Source organism: Oncorhynchus masou, unplaced genomic scaffold (assembly GCF_036934945.1).
Source record: "Oncorhynchus masou masou isolate Uvic2021 unplaced genomic scaffold, UVic_Omas_1.1 unplaced_scaffold_751, whole genome shotgun sequence".
Classification (NCBI taxonomy): Eukaryota; Metazoa; Chordata; class Actinopteri; order Salmoniformes; family Salmonidae; genus Oncorhynchus; species Oncorhynchus masou.
The window spans coordinates 359156-377237 of NW_027013971.1; the positions used below are offsets into that span (position 1 = coordinate 359156).

General features: G+C 43.3%; 2 protein-coding genes across 2 annotated transcripts in view; one reads left to right on the forward strand and one right to left on the reverse strand.

Moving 5' to 3' along the window:
* LOC135537329 (cullin-associated NEDD8-dissociated protein 1-like) overlaps positions 1-9021 on the forward strand; it is a 46980-nt gene extending 37959 nt beyond the window's left edge. Inside the window, 3 exon segments of the mRNA XM_064963530.1 lie at positions 182-346; positions 965-1072; positions 8436-9021. Of these exon segments, the coding sequence (XP_064819602.1) occupies positions 182-346; positions 965-1072; positions 8436-8660 (498 nt within the window). The 3' untranslated portion in view covers positions 8661-9021.
* Positions 9022-12989: 3968 nt separating this feature from the next.
* Positions 12990-14471, reverse strand: LOC135537328 (large ribosomal subunit protein eL32-like; the record flags this gene model as incomplete). The annotated part of the gene is made up of 2 exons (XM_064963529.1): positions 12990-13175; positions 14290-14471. Coding segments are annotated over 2 exons (312 nt in total), but the record flags the coding sequence as incomplete, so codon positions are not given.
* Positions 14472-18082: the final 3611 nt, after the last annotated feature.

Here is an 18082-nt window from a genome sequence, read left to right on the forward strand (position 1 = left end):
TAAAATAACAAACGGATTATCGAATAACAAGCTTGCTTTTTAGACACAAACACATTCACTCGCTCGCTCACTCACTCACTCGCTCGCTCACTCACTCGCTCACTCACTCACTCAATCACTCACTCCACTCACTCACCCTCCTCCTCCTCCTCTTCTTCCTCCATTACTCTGTCTATGTCAGGTGGAGATGGGTCCGTTCAAGCACACAGTGGACGATGGTCTGGACGTGAGAAAGGCAGCGTTTGAGTGCATGTATACTTTGCTGGACAGCTGTCTGGACTGCTTGGACATCTTCGAGTTCCTCGACCGCGTAGAAGAAGGCCTTAAAGACCACTACGACATCAGAGTAAGACTGCACGTAAACTTAGCAGGACGGCAAACTTAACTTCTTCAAGGCCATTTGAAATCCCTAAAACATGGTACTAGTGTGTTGGGGCACTCCTAAACCGGACAAATGATGCTTAAAGTACACAGCCAACTTAATGGTTTTAGATGAGAGGAGTGCCACGCTGTCTGTCAGAAAAAAATTGGGGAGGTTTTTAAATCTTTAAATCTAAATCTTAATTCACCCAGAACTCTTTTTTTTTAACGAGAGACCAACTTTGATGCAATGAGAGATTTGTCAACCAATGCCATAAAGATGTACTTACCACAACCTCCTCATTTGCTAAATTCTCCTTATTTTACAGTGTTCTCCTCTTGTTTTGTATCGGCATTAGCACTGTATATATGACCCCAATTCTAACTCCCAAGACGGTGGCAATTTGAAAACATGAACAAGTAGATTGTGCTGATTTAAAAGGCACATTGAACCATGTTGCACGCTCCAAATTCTGTGGCTAGTGCTCAAACTGAATTCCTCCATTATTATGCACGTCCGGCATTGAAAACAGATAGAATGTCTCTCCCATCTTATTTCTCTAAAATGTCTTCCTGCCTGTCCCCCCCTCCCCCCCTTACCCAGATGTTGACATTCATCATGCTGGCCAGACTCTGCTGTCTGTGTCCCAATGCTGTGGTCCAGAGACTGGACAGACTGATCGAACCTCTCAGGGTTACCTGCACCACTAAGGTAAGGAGACTTATGACATGGCAGTCCACACAAGCCTCAAATAATTAAAAGCGAGGGCCTATCCGAGTGGCGCAGTGGTCTAAGGCAGTACGAGCTGTGTCACTAGAGATTCTGGGTTGGACTACAGGCTCTGTCGCAGGCGGCCGTGACCAGGAGACCCATGGGGGGGCGCACAATTGGTCCAGCGTCGTCCGGGTTAGGGGAGGGTTTGGCCGGCAGGGAGGTCCTTGTCTCATCGCGCACTAGCGACTCCTGTGGCGGGCCGGGGGCAGTGCACGCTGACACGGTTGCCAGGTGTACGGTGTTTCCTCCGACACTTTGTTGTGGCTGGCTTCTGGGTTAAGTGGGCGTTGTGTCAAGAAGCAGTGCGGCTTGGTTGGGTTGTGTTTCGGAGGACGCACGGTTCTCGACCTTCGCCTCTCCCAAGTCCGTACGCGAGTTGCAGCGATGAGACAAGACTATAACTACCAATTGGATGCCACGAAATTGGGGGTCATTTTTATTTTATTTTTTATAATTATTATTAAAAGCGTCACTTTTCTTATGTGGATGTCAACAAACTAGAACAGATCCACCTTGACTTGTGCGCAGGACACATATTTGCACGTTTCGTCTGGTTTGAATTGACTAATCATCCGTAAACATCTTACCATTATTATGCTAAGCTATACTGGTTAGGAAATATAACTGTGAAAGAACACCAATCAAAACCATGTGCATTATTGCATCATCTTCGTTCCAGGGGAAGGTCGGGCTTGTGCCAGTCCACAGTCTAAGAACCTTCTATTTGGGTTGTATAATGTACTTTGACAATATGCCAAGTAGTAAATTGTGTGAACTGACGTTCACAAAAAGCATGAAGGACATTTATAGCAGAATTACAGTTTGATGTTCATCCTGCAAGAATGTTATATAGAGTGAGCTCTATAAGTATTGGGAATGTGACACATTTCTGGTTGTTTTGGCTCTGTACTCCAGCATTTTGGATTTGAAATGATACAGGTGACTACGAGGTTAAAGGTCAGACTGTCAGCTTTAATTCGAGGATATTTTCATCCATATCAGGTGAACCGTTTAGATATTACAACACTTTTTGTACATAGTCTCCCTATTTCAGGGGACCAAAAGTATTGGGACAAATTGACTTACAGTGCCTTCAACAAGTATTCATATCCCTATCCCTATCAACAAATATATATATATATATGATATATATATATATATATATATATCATATATATATATGATATATATATATATATATATATATCATATATATATATATCATATATATATATATATATCATATATATATATATATTGTCTTATTCCACTTTTTGTTGTGTTACAGCCTGAAATTCAAAATGGATTAAAATATTTTTTTTCTCTCACACACATCTACACACAATACCTCATAATGATAAAGTGAAAACATGTGTATATTAGATATTTCTGTATTTCATTTTCAGTACATTTGCCAACATGTAAAAAAAAAACAAGTGTTCACACCCCTGAGTCAATACATACTAGAATCACCTTTGGAAGTGATTACAGCTGTGAGCCTTTCTGGGTAAGGCTCTAATAAGAGCTTTGCACGCCTGGATAATTCTTCCAAGCTCTGTCCAATTGATTGTTGATCATTGCTAAGCAGCCATTTTCAAGTCTTGCCATAGATTTTCAAGCTGATTTAAGTCAAAAGTGTAACTAGGTCACTCAGGAATATTCAATGTTGTCTTGATAAGCAACTCCAGCGTATATTTGGCCTTGTGTTTTAGGTTATTGTCCTGCTGAAAGGTGAATTTGTCTCCCAGTGTCTGTTGGAAACCAGACTAAACCAGCTTTTCCTCTAGGATTGTGCTTAGGTCTATTCTGTTTATTTTTGTCCGAAAAAAAAAACTCCCTAGTCCCTGCCGATGACAAGCATACCCATAACATGATGCAGCCACCACCATGGTTGAAAATATGAAGCGTGATACTCAGTGATGAGTTTTGTTGGATTTGCCCCAAACATGACGCTTTGTATTCAGGATATAAAGTTAATTTCTTTGCCACATGATTTTGCAGTTTTACTTTAGTGCCTTATTGCGAACAGGACGCATGTTTTGGAACATTTGAAATTCACTGCTCAACTGAGGAACCATATAGATAATTGTAATGTGTGGGGTAGTCATCAAACAATATATGGTAAACACTATTTTATTGCACACAGAGTCCATGCAACTTATTATTTGACTTGTTAAGAAACATTGTTACTCCTGAACTTATTTATACTTACCATAACAAAGTGGTTGAATACTTATTGACTCGAGACATTTCAGCCTTCTATTTTTTTATTCATTTGTAAAAAAAAATGTTTCAAAAAACCGTCATTCCACTTTGACATTATGGGGTATTTATTGTGTGTAGGCCAGTGACACAGAATCACAGTTTCATTCATTTTAAATGTCGGCTATAACAACAAAATGAGGAAACATGTAAGAGGTGTGAATACATTCTGAAGGTCCTACAGCTACAACCTGTTAGTTTAGAGCTGTGAACACTACAGCTACAACCTGTTAGTTTAGAGCTGTGAACACATAGCTAAAACCTGTTAGTTTAGAGCTGTGAACACATAGATACAACCTGTTAGTTTAGAGCTGTGAACACATAGCTACAACCTGTTAGTTTAGAGCTGTGAACACATAGCTACAACCTGTTAGTTTAGAGCTGTGAACACATAGCTACAACCTGTTAGTTTAGTGCTGTGAACACATAGCTACAACCTGTTAGTTTAGAGCTGTGAACACATAGCTACAACCTGTTAGTTTAGCGTTGTGAACACTACAGCTACAACCTGTTAGTTTAGTGCTGTGAACACATAGCTACAACCTGTTAGTTTAGAGCTGTGAACACTACAGCTACAACCTGTTAGTTTAGAGCTGTGAACACATAGCTACAACCTGTTAGTTTAGAGCTGTGAACACATAGCTACAACCTGTTAGTTTAGAGCTGTGAACACATAGCTACAACCTGTTAGTTTAGGGCTGTGAACACATAGCTACAACCTGTTAGTTTAGAGCTGTGAACACATAGCTACAACCTGTTAGTTTAGGGCTGTGAACACATAGCTACAACCTGTTAGTTTAGAGCTGTGAACACATAGCTACAACCCGTTAGTTTAGTGTTGTGAACACATAGCTACAACCTGTTAGTTTAGAGCTGTGAACACATAGCTACAACCTGTTAGTTTAGTGCTGTGAACACATAGCTACAACCTGTTAGTTTAGAGCTGTGAACACATAGCTACAACCTGTTAGTTTAGAGCTGTGAACACATAGCTACAACCCGTTAGTTTAGTGTTGTGAACACATAGCTACAACCTGTTAGTTTAGAGCTGTGAACACATAGCTACAACCCGTTAGTTTAGTGCTGTGAACACATAGCTACAACCCGTTAGTTCATTTAACCTGTTAGTTTAGAGCTGTGAACACGTAGCTACAACCCGTTAGTTAATTTAACCTGTGTTAGTTTAGAGCTGTGAACACGTAGCTACAACCTGTTAGTAAATTTAACCTGTTAGTTTAGTGCTGTGAACACATAGTTACAACCCGTTAGTTAATTTAACCTGTTAGTTCATTTAACCTGTTAGTTTAGTGCTGTGAACACATAGTTACAACCCGTTAGTTTAGTGCTGTGAACACATAGTTACAACCCGTTAGTTTAGTGCTGTGAACACATAGTTACAACCCGTTAGTTTAGTGCTGTGAACACATAGTTACAACCTGTTAGTTAATTTAACCTGTTAGTTTAGAGCTGTGAACACATAATTACAACCCGTTAGTTAGTTTAACCGGTTAGTTTAGAGCTGTGAACACATACTGCAGTTACAACTCGTTAGTTCATTTAACCTGTTAGTTTAGTGCTGTGAACACATAGTTACAACCCGTTAGTTAATTTAACCTGTTAGTTTAGTGCTGTGAACACATAGCTACAACCCGTTAGTTAATTTAACCTGTTAGTTTAGTGCTGTGAACACATAGCTACAACCCGTTAGTTAATTTAACCTGTTAGTTTAGTGCTGTGAACACATAGTTACAACCTGTTAGTTAATTTAACCTGTTAGTTTAGTGCTGTGAACACATAGTAACAACCCGTTAGTTAATTTAACCTGTTAGTTTAGTGCTGTGAACACATAGTTACAACCCGTTAGTTAATTTAACCTGTTAGTTTAGAGCTGTGAACACATAGTTACAACCCGTTAGTTAATTTAACCTGTTAGTTTAGAGCTGTGAACACATAGTTACAACCCATTAGTTAATTTAACCTGTTAGTTTAGAGCTGCGAACACATAGTTACAACCCGTTAGTTCATTTAACCTGTTAGTTTAGAGCTGTGAACACAGTTACAACCTGTTAGTTAATTTAACCTGTTAGTTTAGTGCTGTGAACACATAGTTACAACCTGTTAGTTAATTTAACCTGTTAGTTTAGTGCTGTGAACACATAGTTACAACCTGTTAGTTAATTTAACCTGTTAGTTTAGTGCTGTGAACATATAGTTACAACCTGTTAGTTTAGTGCTGTGAACACATACTGTAGTTACAACCCGTTAGTTAATTTAACCTGTTAGTTTATAGCTGTGAACACATAGTTACAACCCGTTAGTTAATTTAACCTGTTAGTTTAGAGCTGTGAACACATACTGTAGTTACAACTCGTTAGTTCATTTAACCTGTTAGTTTAGAGCTGTGAACACATAGTTACAACCTGTTAGTTAATTTAACCTGTTAGTTTAGTGCTGTGAACACATAGTTACAACCCGTTAGTTAATTTAACCTGTTAGTTTAGTGCTGTGAACACATAGTTACAACCCGTTAGTTAATTTAACCTGTTAGTTTAGTGCTGTGAACACATAGTTACAACCCGTTAGTTCATTTAACCTGTTAGTTTAAAGCTGTGAACACATAGTTACAACCCGTTAGTTCATTTAACCTGTTAGTTTAGTGCTGCAAACACATAGTTACAACCCGTTAGTTAATTTAACCTGTTAGTTTAGAGCTGTGAACACATAGTTACAACCCATTAGTTAATTTAACCTGTTAGTTTAGAGCTATGAACACGTAGCTACAACCCGTTAGTTCATTTAACCTGTTAGTTCATTTAACCTGTTAGTTCATTTAACCTGATAGTTTAGTGCTGTGAACACATAGTTACAACCCGTTAGTTTAGTGCTGTGAACACATAGTTACAACCCGTTAGTTTAGTGCTGTGAACACATAGTTACAACCTGTTAGTTAATTTAACCTGTTAGTTTAGAGCTGTGAACACATAATTACAACCCGTTAGTTAGTTTAACCGGTTAGTTTAGAGCTGTGAACACATACTGCAGTTACAACTCGTTAGTTCATTTAACCTGTTAGTTTAGTGCTGTGAACACATAGCTACAACCCGTTAGTTAATTTAACCTGTTAGTTTAGTGCTGTGAACACATAGTTACAACCCGTTAGTTAATTTAACCTGTTAGTTTAGTGCTGTGAACACATAGCTACAACCCGTTAGTTAATTTAACCTGTTAGTTTAGTGCTGTGAACACATAGTTACAACCCGTTAGTTAATTTAACCTGTTAGTTTAGTGCTGTGAACACATAGCTACAACCCGTTAGTTAATTTAACCTGTTAGTTTAGTGCTGTGAACACATAGTAACAACCCGTTAGTTAATTTAACCTGTTAGTTTAGTGCTGTGAACACATAGTTACAACCCGTTAGTTAATTTAACCTGTTAGTTTAGAGCTGTGAACACATAGTTACAACCCGTTAGTTAATTTAACCTGTTAGTTTAGAGCTGTGAACACATAGTTACAACCCGTTAGTTAATTTAACCTGTTAGTTTAGAGCTGCGAACACATAGTTACAACCCGTTAGTTCATTTAACCTGTTAGTTTAGAGCTGTGAACACAGTTACAACCTGTTAGTTAATTTAACCTGTTAGTTTAGTGCTGTGAACACATAGTTACAACCTGTTAGTTAATTTAACCTGTTAGTTTAGTGCTGTGAACACATAGTTACAACCTGTTAGTTAATTTAACCTGTTAGTTTAGTGCTGTGAACATATAGTTACAACCTGTTAGTTTAGTGCTGTGAACACATAGTTACAACCTGTTAGTTTAGAGCTGTGAACACATACTGTAGTTACAACCCGTTAGTTAATTTAACCTGTTAGTTTATAGCTGTGAACACATAGTTACAACCCGTTAGTTAATTTAACCTGTTAGTTTAGAGCTGTGAACACATACTGTAGTTACAACTCGTTAGTTTATTTAACCTGTTAGTTTAGAGCTGTGAACACATAGTTACAACCTGTTAGTTCATTTAACCTGTTAGTTTAGAGCTGTGAACACATAGTTACAACCCGTTAGTTAATTTAACCTGTTAGTTTAGAGCTGTGAACACATAGTTACAACCCATTAGTTAATTTAACCTGTTAGTTTAGAGCTGTGAACACATAGTTACAACCCATTAGTTAATTTAACCTGTTAGTTTAGAGCTGTGAACACATAGTTACAACCCGTTAGTTAATTTAACCTGTTAGTTTAGAGCTGTGAACACATAGTTACAACCCGTTAGTTAATTTAACCTGTTAGTTTAGAGCTGTGAACACATAGTTACAACCCATTAGTTAATTTAACCTGTTAGTTTAGAGCTGTGAACACATAGTTACAACCTGTTAGTTCATTTAACCTGTTAGTTTAGAGCTGTGAACACATAGTTACAACCCGTTAGTTAATTTAGAGCTGTGAACACATAGTTACAACCCATTAGTTAATTTAACCTGTTAGTTTAGAGCTGTGAACACATACTGTAGTTACAACCCGTTAATGAATTTAACCTGTAAGTTTAGAGCTGCAAACACATAGTTACAACCTGTAAGTTTAGAGCTGCAAACACATACTGTAGTTACAACCCGTTAGTTCATTTAACCTGTTAGTTTAGTGCTGTGTACACATAGCTCTGTGTGCAATAGTGTTTAACATGATATTTAAATGACTACCTCATCTCTGTACACCACACATAAAATTACCTATAAGGTCTGGCAACCTCCCCAGTTATTGTAATGGTAAGTGGTTAGCATGTCTCGGGGGTACAATATTTGTCTGTAACTTTCTCACTCATCATTATTCACGATTAATTCAGGGTTATCCGTAACCATTGTAGCATCCACATGAATGTAGAAGTGTTTAGAAACATTATATTCTTATTTACATTTCTTTTTTTTAAAGTGACTCCAAAATAGCACAATACTTTGAGCTCACTGTATTTACGTTAACGTTGCCAATAAAAGATGACAGCGCTTACATAACATTTGCTTCTTCTATCGTCGTCCCAGGTGAAGGCGGGGTCAGTGAAGCAGGAGTTTGAGAAGCAGGAGGAGCTGCGTCGTTCAGCGATGAGGGCCGTGGCAGCCTTGCTCTCTATCAGCGAGGTGGAGAAGAGTCCTGCCATGGCCGACTTTGCCAACCAGATACGCACCAACGCAGAGATGGCCTCCATCTTAGAGAGCATTCAGGGAGACACACGCTCCAGCACAGTGGAAAGCATGGACACCAGTTAGAACCAAACGACAGGAGGGGACACCCTCCCAGGATAATTTGAAGTTATTCTTTAAAATAGAACAGAAACCGAAGCCAATGCCCAGCATTTTTGGCTAGATGCAAAATTGTATGACTGTCATAGGCCGTATTCACTGCCACTGAAATTATTTATATTCTGCCTTGAAAGTTGAGTTGAAAACGTGCCTTATTGGCTAGTCGGGATGTCGTAGGGCCTAATCAATGGCAATTATTCATCTGCCTTAATCAACGTTGAGATGAAAACGTGCCTTCTGATCAAGGACTTTAAGGCCAGTGGTATTCAGTGCCATTTTGGTAGGGCTGTGATATTGATACAGTATTCTCCGTGAATACATTGCAAATAAACAAACGTTTTGTTCATTTAACTGTGCATCGTCTAGTGTGTAACATGTAAGACTTGCATAATGCATTACAGCCCCCTACTAATATACAGGGCATTCTGGAAAGTATTCAGACCCCTTGACTTTTTCCACATGTTGTTACCTTACAGCCTTATTCTAAAATGGATTAAATAGTTTTTCCCTCATCAATCTCCACACAATACCCCATAATGACATCACAATACCCCATAATGACATCACAATAGCACATAATGACAACGCAAAACGTTTTTTTTTTTTTTTTTAAATTCATTTTTACAAAACGATTCAAAATAATCTTAAATATCACATTTACATAAGTATTCAGACCCTTTACTCAGTACTTTGTTGAAGCACCTTCGGCAGCAATTACAGCCTCGAGTCGTCTTAGGTATGACGCTACAAGCTTGACACACCTCTATTTGGGGAGTTTTTCCCATTCTTCTCTGCAGATCCTCTCAAGCTCTGTCAAGTTGGATGGGGAGCGTCACTGCACAGCCATTTTCAGATCTCTCCAGAGATGTTCGATCAGGTTCAAGTCCGGGCTCTGACTGGGCCACTCAGGGACATTCAGACACTTGTACCGAAGCCTCTCCTGCGTTGTCCTGTTGGAAGGTGAACCTTTGCCCCAGTCGGAGGCCCTGAGCGCTCCGGAGCAGATTTTCATCAAGGATCTCTATATTTTGGTCCATCAGGTCCTTAGTCATCTCCCTGACCAAGGCCCCCCCCCGAATTGCTCAGTTCGGACGGGCGGACGGCACTAGGAAGTCTTGGTGGTTCCAAAGTTTATTTATTGAAGTCCCCACTGTTCTTGGGGGACGATCAATGCAGCAAATGTTTTGGTGCCGTTCTCCAGATCTGTCTCGTGACACAATCCCGTTTCTCACGGACAACTCCGTGGACCTTGTGGCTTGGTTTTTCCACTGTCAACTGTGGGACCTTTATATAGGCAGATGTGTTGCCTTTCCAAATCATGTCCATTTAATTACCACAAGTAGACCGACAATCAAGTTGTAGAAACATCTCAAGGATGATCAATGGAAAACAGGATCACCCGGAGCTCAATTTCTACAAAGCAAATGGTCTGTTTCTTTTCAATACATTCGCAAAAACGTCTTAAACCTGTTTTCACTTAGTCATAGATTTATTTTTGTGATCCATTTCAGACTAAGGTTGTAATACTGAAGCAGGGTTCCCCAACTGGCGTCCCACGAGTGGCTTTATTTTGCATTTATTGTCGGGACATTAATTTTGTAAACCGGTTCCAAGTATTCCCACGCAGAGAGAAACACAAGATTATATATAAACGTAGGCAAAGTTTAAAATATATCTGTTAGGACTTCTTGAGGTCAATTTGCAGTCTGCTAATTATTTTTGGGATTATGTTCCCGGCCCCCCAACCATCTGAACAACATACTTTGTATTTTTTTTTTTGTAATTGGCCTGCAGCTGAATCTAGTTGATGATCCCAGCCTTAAAGCCGTCATAATGCATTAAGACCCCCTAATATATCACACCAGTAACCGGAAGGTTGCGAGTTCAAACTCCCGAGCTGACAAGGTACAACTCTGTCGTTCTGCCCCTGAACAGGCAGTTAACCCACTGTTCCTAGGCCATCATTGAAAATAAGAATTTGTTCTTAACCGACTTGCCTAGTTAAATAGAGGTTAAATAAATAAAAAATAAACCCTAAAGCCGACATAATGCATTAAGACCCTCCTAATATATCACACTAAATGCATTATGACCCCCCACCCAATAATATATCACCCTAAAGCCATTATAATGCATTATGACTCCCCCCCCACCCTAAGGCCATTATAATGCATTATGACCCCCCCCCCCACCCTAAGGCCATTATAATGCATTATGACCCCCCACCCTATCACACTAAAGCCATTATAAAGCATTATGACCCCCCCACCCTAAGGCCATTATAATGCATTATGACCCCCCACCCTATCACACGAAAGCCATTATAATGCATTATGACCCCCCACCCTAAGGCCATTATAATGCATTATGACCCCCCCCCCACCCTAAAGCCATTATAATGCATTATGACCCCCCCACCCTAAGGCCATTATAAAGCATTATGACCCCCCACCCTAAAGCCATTATAATGCATTATGACCCCCCCACCCTAAAGCCATTATAAAGCATTATGACCCCCCCCCCACCCTATCACACTAAAGCCATTATAAAGCATTATGACCCCCCACCCTAAGGCCATTATAATGCATTATGACCCCCCACCCTATCACACGAAAGCCATTATAATGCATTATGACCCCCCACCCTAAGGCCATTATAATGCATTATGACCCCCCCCCCACCCTAAAGCCATTATAATGCATTATGACCCCCCACCCTAAGGCCATTATGAAGCATTATGACCCCCCACCCCTAAAGCCATTATAATGCATTATGACCCCCCCACCCTAAAGCCATTATAAAGCATTATGACCCCCCCCACCCTAAAGCCATTATAAAGCATTATGACCCCCCCACCCTAAAGCCATTATAAAGCATTATGACCCCCCACCCTAAGGCCATTATAATGCATTATGACCCCCCCCTCCACCCTAAGGCCATTATAAAGCATTATGACCCCCCACCCTAAGGCCATTATAAAGCATTATGACCCCCCCACCCTAAGGCCATTATAATGCATTATGACCCCCCCACCCTAAGGCCATTATAAAGCATTATGACCCCCCCACCCTAAAGCCATCATAAAGCATTATGACCCCCCCCCACCCTAAGGCCATTATAAAGCATTATGACCCCCCCACCCTAAGGCCATTATAAAGCATTATGACCCCCCCCACCCTAAGGCCATTATAAAGCATTATGACCCCCCCACCCTAATATATCACACTAAAGCCATTATAATGCATTATGACCCCCCCACCCTAATATATCACACTAAAGCCATTATAAAGCATTATGACCCCCCCCACCCTAAGGCCATTATAATGCATTATGACCCCCCCCCCCCACCCTAAGGCCATTATAAAGCATTATGACCCCCCACCCTAAGGCCATTATAAAGCATTATGACCCCCCCCTAAGGCCATTATAAAGCATTATGACCCCCCCACCCTAAGGCCATTATAAAGCATTATGACCCCCCCCCCCAAGGCCATTATAAAGCATTATGACCCCCCCCAAGGCCATTATAAAGCATTATGACCCCCACCCCCACCCTAAGGCCATTATAAAGCATTATGACACCCCCCCCCCCAAGGCCATTATAAAGCATTATGACCCCCCCCCAAGGCCATTATAAAGCATTATGACCCCCCCCCACCCTAAGGCCATTATAAAGCATTATGACCCCCCCCCCACAGGCCATTATAAAGCATTATGACCCCCCCACCCTAAGGCCATTATAAAGCATTATGACCCCCCCCCAAGGCCATTATAAAGCATTATGACCCCCCCAAGGCCATTATAAAGCATTATGACCCCCCCCCCCCCACCCTAAGGCCATTATAAAGCATTATGACACCCCCCCCCCCAAGGCCATTATAAAGCATTATGACCCCCACCCCCACCCTAAGGCCATTATAAAGCATTATGACCCCCACCCCCACCCTAAGGCCATTATAAAGCATTATGACACCCCCCCCTAACGCCATTATAAAGCATTATGACCCCCCCACCCCCACCCTAAGGCCATTATAAAGCATTATGACCCCCCCACCCCCACCCTAAGGCCATTATAAAGCATTATGACCCCCCCCCCACCCACCCTAAGGCCATTATAAAGCATTATGACCCCCCCCACCCTCCCTAAGGCCATTATAAAGCATTATGACCCCCCACCCACCCTAAGGCCATTATAAAGCATTATGACCCCCCCACCCTCCCTAAGGCCATTATAAAGCATTATGACCCCCCACCCTAATATAATCAAACCATATGATGACAGGCACATACAGTAAATAGTATTGACAGGTTTATAGATAATTTATTGAAAGACGAAGAGTCGTGGTCCCAGATCACTCGTGTTCCTCGCTGCGTAGCCTGGCGTTGGGGTTGGTGATCTTGATGGCCAGCTGAGCTGCCCTCTCCACAATCAACTTCCTGTTCTTAGACGACACGTTGTGGGCTATCTCTGCAGCATGGGTCCTGGGGAGGGGGTAGGGAGATGGTTATAGTAACAAGACACAAGAGGGCAAAAAAGGGGAGATTTCATTTCTCCGGAAACAACTGGATGTCATCAGGGTTAGGGGTCGATTAAATTTCAATTCAGGAAGTAAACCACGAAATTCTAATTCCTCAATGCTTATGTAATTCAAATGGAATTAGACTTAACTAGATTTATAAGTCATTATATGCAGGACATCTACAGGACACACATGCACAAGGGTTAATCCACATAGCCTGGTCAAGCAGACAGACCGCGACCCCCCTATTTCATTTCAGAATGTGAGCTACTGTGAGATCCGGCTGTTTTTAACGTAATTCAAATGGAATTAGACTTAACTAGATTTATAAGTCATTATATGCAGGACATCTACAGGACACACATGCACAAGGGTTAATCCACATAGCCTGGTCAAGCAGACAGACCGCGACCCCCCTATTTCATTTCAGAATGTGAGCTACTGTGAGATCCGGCTGTTTTTAACCAGGCTAGGACACAAACATAAGCCAAAATGAAATATTGCACTTGAATGAACACCTCAAAATTAATGAATAGGATTCTAAGAAAAAGATTCACAAGACTTAAGACAAACCAAACCATAACATTGCACCACATGCTGAACCATCAGTCTACTTTCTACCCCTGGGCTACGTTCAGTAGGCAACCCAAACGTTGTTCATGAACTGTCATGAATAAAGCCAACAGGACTCCTTATTATACATGTCTATTATATGGAGTTGTATAACATATTTTCTAAGGTGAATGTTCCACAAACGTGGTGCCCTGCTGAACGCAGCCCCGCTGAGCTGAACGCAGCCCCGCTGAGCTGAACGCAGCCCCGCTGAGCTGAACGCAGCCCCGCTGAGCTGAACGCAGCCCCGCTGAGCTGAACGCAGCCCCGCTGAGCTGAACGCAGCCCCGCTGAATGATCACAGGTGGGATTCCATTTCTGAACCCTTCTTGTCACGGATTTAACAATGCTGAAAAGCTCATCCAGTCAATGCGTACACCAATCCAATGCTTTTAAAGCCGTGACGGGGGGAGAGCGCAAGTGTACACGTTCAGAGAAAGGAAGAAATAAATATGGGAACATACTTGTTGCTCATCATGAGGACCTCCAGCTCTCTGATGTTGTGCACCAGGAACTTCCTGAAGCCGGAGGGCAGCATGTGTTTGGTCTTCTTGTTGCTGCCGTAGCCGATGTTGGGCATCAGCATCTGGCCTTTGAAGCGCCGCCGCACCCGGTTGTCGATACCACGGGGTTTTCGCCAGTTTTGCTACAAAAAGATAAAAACATAAGTGAGGCGAGTAGTAAGGTGATATCCTTCAGTAGCCAGCTAGCGCGGTGACTAAACTGGTCAGGTAAGGGCGTAGGACAGTTAAGACAGACCGTTCACCTAAACTGGTCAGGTAAGGGCGTAGGACAGTTAAGACAGACCGTTCACCTGAACTGGTCAGGTAAGGGCGTAGGACAGTTAAGACAGACCGTTCACCTAAACTGGTCAGGTAAGGGCGTAGGACAGTTAAGACAGACCGTTCACCTGAACTGGTCAGGTAAGGGCGTAGGACAGTTAAGACAGACCGTTCACCTAAACTGGTCAGGTAAGGGCGTAGGACAGTTAAGACAGACCGTTCACCTAAACTGGTCAGGTAAGGGCGTAGGACAGTTAAGACAGACCGTTCACCTGAACTGGTCAGGTAAGGGCGTAGGACAGTTAAGACAGACCGTTCACCTAAACTGGTCAGGTAAGGGCGTAGGACAGTTAAGACAGACCGTTCACCTGCGCCCTTCCTTATTAAAGACGCACTCCAGGAGCTTAAAAACACAAATTGGATTCGTAAAACACAAAACAAAAAAATTGTAGGACATATCATACGAAATGGATGATGTAAACAAGAATATTATTTTATTTTAAAAAGGGCAACTTCTGGATTGCGAGCAAAACTATCGGCTGAAATTAACCCCCCCCCCCCCCCAAAAAAAGGGAGGTTTAGCCTCATCAGTCCCAACGCATCTGCAGACCTTATATTTAGCCACACAATGAAGTGATTTTTACCATTTTCTGATCAGGACAACAAGTAGGACACAACTATTTAACAAATCAGTTATATTCTTGCGTTTTATTGACGTAAATCAAAAACCTGAACAAACTTTAATTTAATATGAATACAGTAAGTACGGAAATGGTTTGCTTTAGTGGGAAATTAATAAACTAGTCAATGACCATTGGATTTGTGACAGCAACTATTTGAGCTTATTACAGTATTATAGACACTATGTTCTGGGATTTCCTATGATCTTCTATGTAGGGTAGCAGGTAGCCTAGTGGTTAGAGTGTTGGGCCAGTAACCAGCAGGTAGCCTAGTGGTCAGAGTGTTGGGTCAGTAACCAGCAGGTAGCCTAGTGGTCAGTGTTGGGTCAGTAACCAGCAGGTAGCCTAGTGGTCAGTGTTGGGTCAGTAACCAGCAGGTAGCCTAGTGGTTAGAGCGTTGGGCCAGTAACCAGCAGGTAGCCTAGTGGTCAGAGTGTTGGGCCAGTAACCAGCAGGTAGCCTAGTGGTCAGAGTGTTGGGCCAGTAACCAGCAGGTAGCCTAGTGGTCAGAGTGTTGGGTCAGTAACCAGCAGGTAGCCTAGTGGTCAGAGTGTTGGGTCAGTAACCAGCAGGTAGCCTAGTGGTCAGAGTGTTGGGTCAGTAACCAGCAGGTAGCCTAGTGGTCAGAGTGTTGGGTCAGTAACCAGCAGGTAGCCTAGTGGTCAGAATGTTGGGCCAGTAACCAGCAGGTAGCCTAGTGGTCAGAGTGTTGGGTCAGTAACCAGCAGGTAGCCTAGTGGTCAGAGTGTTGGGTCAGTAACCAGCAGGTAGCCTAGTGGTCAGAGTGTTGGGTCAGTAACCAGCAGGTAGCCTAGTGGTCAGAATGTTGGGCCAGTAACCAGCAGGTAGCCTAGTGGTCAGAGTGTTGGGTCAGTAACCAGCAGGTAGCCTAGTGGTCAGAGTGTTGGGTCAGTAACCAGCAGGTAGCCTAGTGATCAGAGTGTTGGGCCAGTAACCAGCAGGTAGCCTAGTGGTCAGAGTGTTGGGTCAGTAACCAGCAGGTAGCCTAGTGATCAGAGTGTTGGGCCAGTAACCAGCAGGTAGCCTAGTGGTCAGAGTGTTGGGCCAGTAACCAGCAGGTAGCCTAGTGATCAGAGTGTTGGGCCAGTAACCAGCAGGTAGCCTAGTGGTCAGAGTGTTGGGCCAGTAACCAGCAGGTAGCCTAGTGGTCAGAGTGTTGGGCCAGTAACCAGCAGGTAGCCCAGTGGTTAGAGCGTTGGGTCAGTAACCAGTAGGCAGCCTAGTGGTTAGAGTGTAGGGGCGGCAGGTAGCCTAGTGGTCAGAGTGTAGGGGCGGCAGGTAGCCTAGTGGTCAGAGTGTAGGGGCGGCAGGTAGCCTAGTGGTCAGAGTGTAGGGGCGGCAGGTAGCCTAGTGGTCAGAGTGTTGGGTCAGTAACCAGCAGGTAGCCTAGTGGTCAGAGTGTTGGGTCAGTAACCAGCAGGTAGCCTAGTGGTCAGAGTGTTGGGTCAGTAACCAGCAGGTAGCCTAGTGGTCAGAGTGTTGGGTCAGTAACCAGCAGGTAGCCTAGTGGTCAGAGTGTTGGGTCAGTAACCAGCAGGTAGCCTAGTGGTCAGAATGTTGGGCCAGTAACCAGCAGGTAGCCTAGTGGTCAGAGTGTTGGGTCAGTAACCAGCAGGTAGCCTAGTGGTCAGAGTGTTGGGTCAGTAACCAGCAGGTAGCCTAGTGGTCAGAGTGTTGGGTCAGTAACCAGCAGGTAGCCTAGTGGTCAGAATGTTGGGCCAGTAACCAGCAGGTAGCCTAGTGGTCAGAGTGTTGGGTCAGTAACCAGCAGGTAGCCTAGTGGTCAGAGTGTTGGGTCAGTAACCAGCAGGTAGCCTAGTGATCAGAGTGTTGGGCCAGTAACCAGCAGGTAGCCTAGTGGTCAGAGTGTTGGGTCAGTAACCAGCAGGTAGCCTAGTGATCAGAGTGTTGGGCCAGTAACCAGCAGGTAGCCTAGTGGTCAGAGTGTTGGGCCAGTAACCAGCAGGTAGCCTAGTGATCAGAGTGTTGGGCCAGTAACCAGCAGGTAGCCTAGTGGTCAGAGTGTTGGGCCAGTAACCAGCAGGTAGCCTAGTGGTCAGAGTGTTGGGCCAGTAACCAGCAGGTAGCCCAGTGGTTAGAGCGTTGGGTCAGTAACCAGTAGGCAGCCTAGTGGTTAGAGTGTAGGGGCGGCAGGTAGCCTAGTGGTCAGAGTGTAGGGGCGGCAGGTAGCCTAGTGGTCAGAGTGTAGGGGCGGCAGGTAGCCTAGTGGTCAGAGTGTAGGGGCGGCAGGTAGCCTAGTGGTCAGAGTGTTGGGTCAGTAACCAGCAGGTAGCCTAGTGGTCAGAGTGTAGGGGCGGCAGGTAGCCTAGTGGTTAGAGCGTTGGGTCAGTAACCATTAGGTAGCCTAGTGGTTAGAGTGTAGGGGCGGCAGGTAGCCTAGTGGTCAGAGTGTAGGGGCGGCAGGTAGCCTAGTGGTCAGAGTGTAGGGGCGGCAGGTAGCCTAGTGGTCAGAGTGTAGGGGCGGCAGGTAGCCTAGTGGTCAGAGTGTTGGGCCAGTAACCAGTAGGTAGCCTAGTGGTTAGAGTGTAGGGGCGGCAGGTAGCCTAGTGGTCAGAGTGTTGGGCCAGTAACCAGCAGGTAGCCTAGTGGTCAGAGTGTTGGGCCAATAACCAGCAGGTAGCCTAGCGGTTAGAGCCTCTGCTCCCTGAACAAGGCAGTTATAACCCACTGTTCCGAGACGGTCATTGAAAATAAGGATTTGTTCTTTAATAACCGACTTGCCTCGTTAAATAAGAGGTAAAATAAATGTTTAA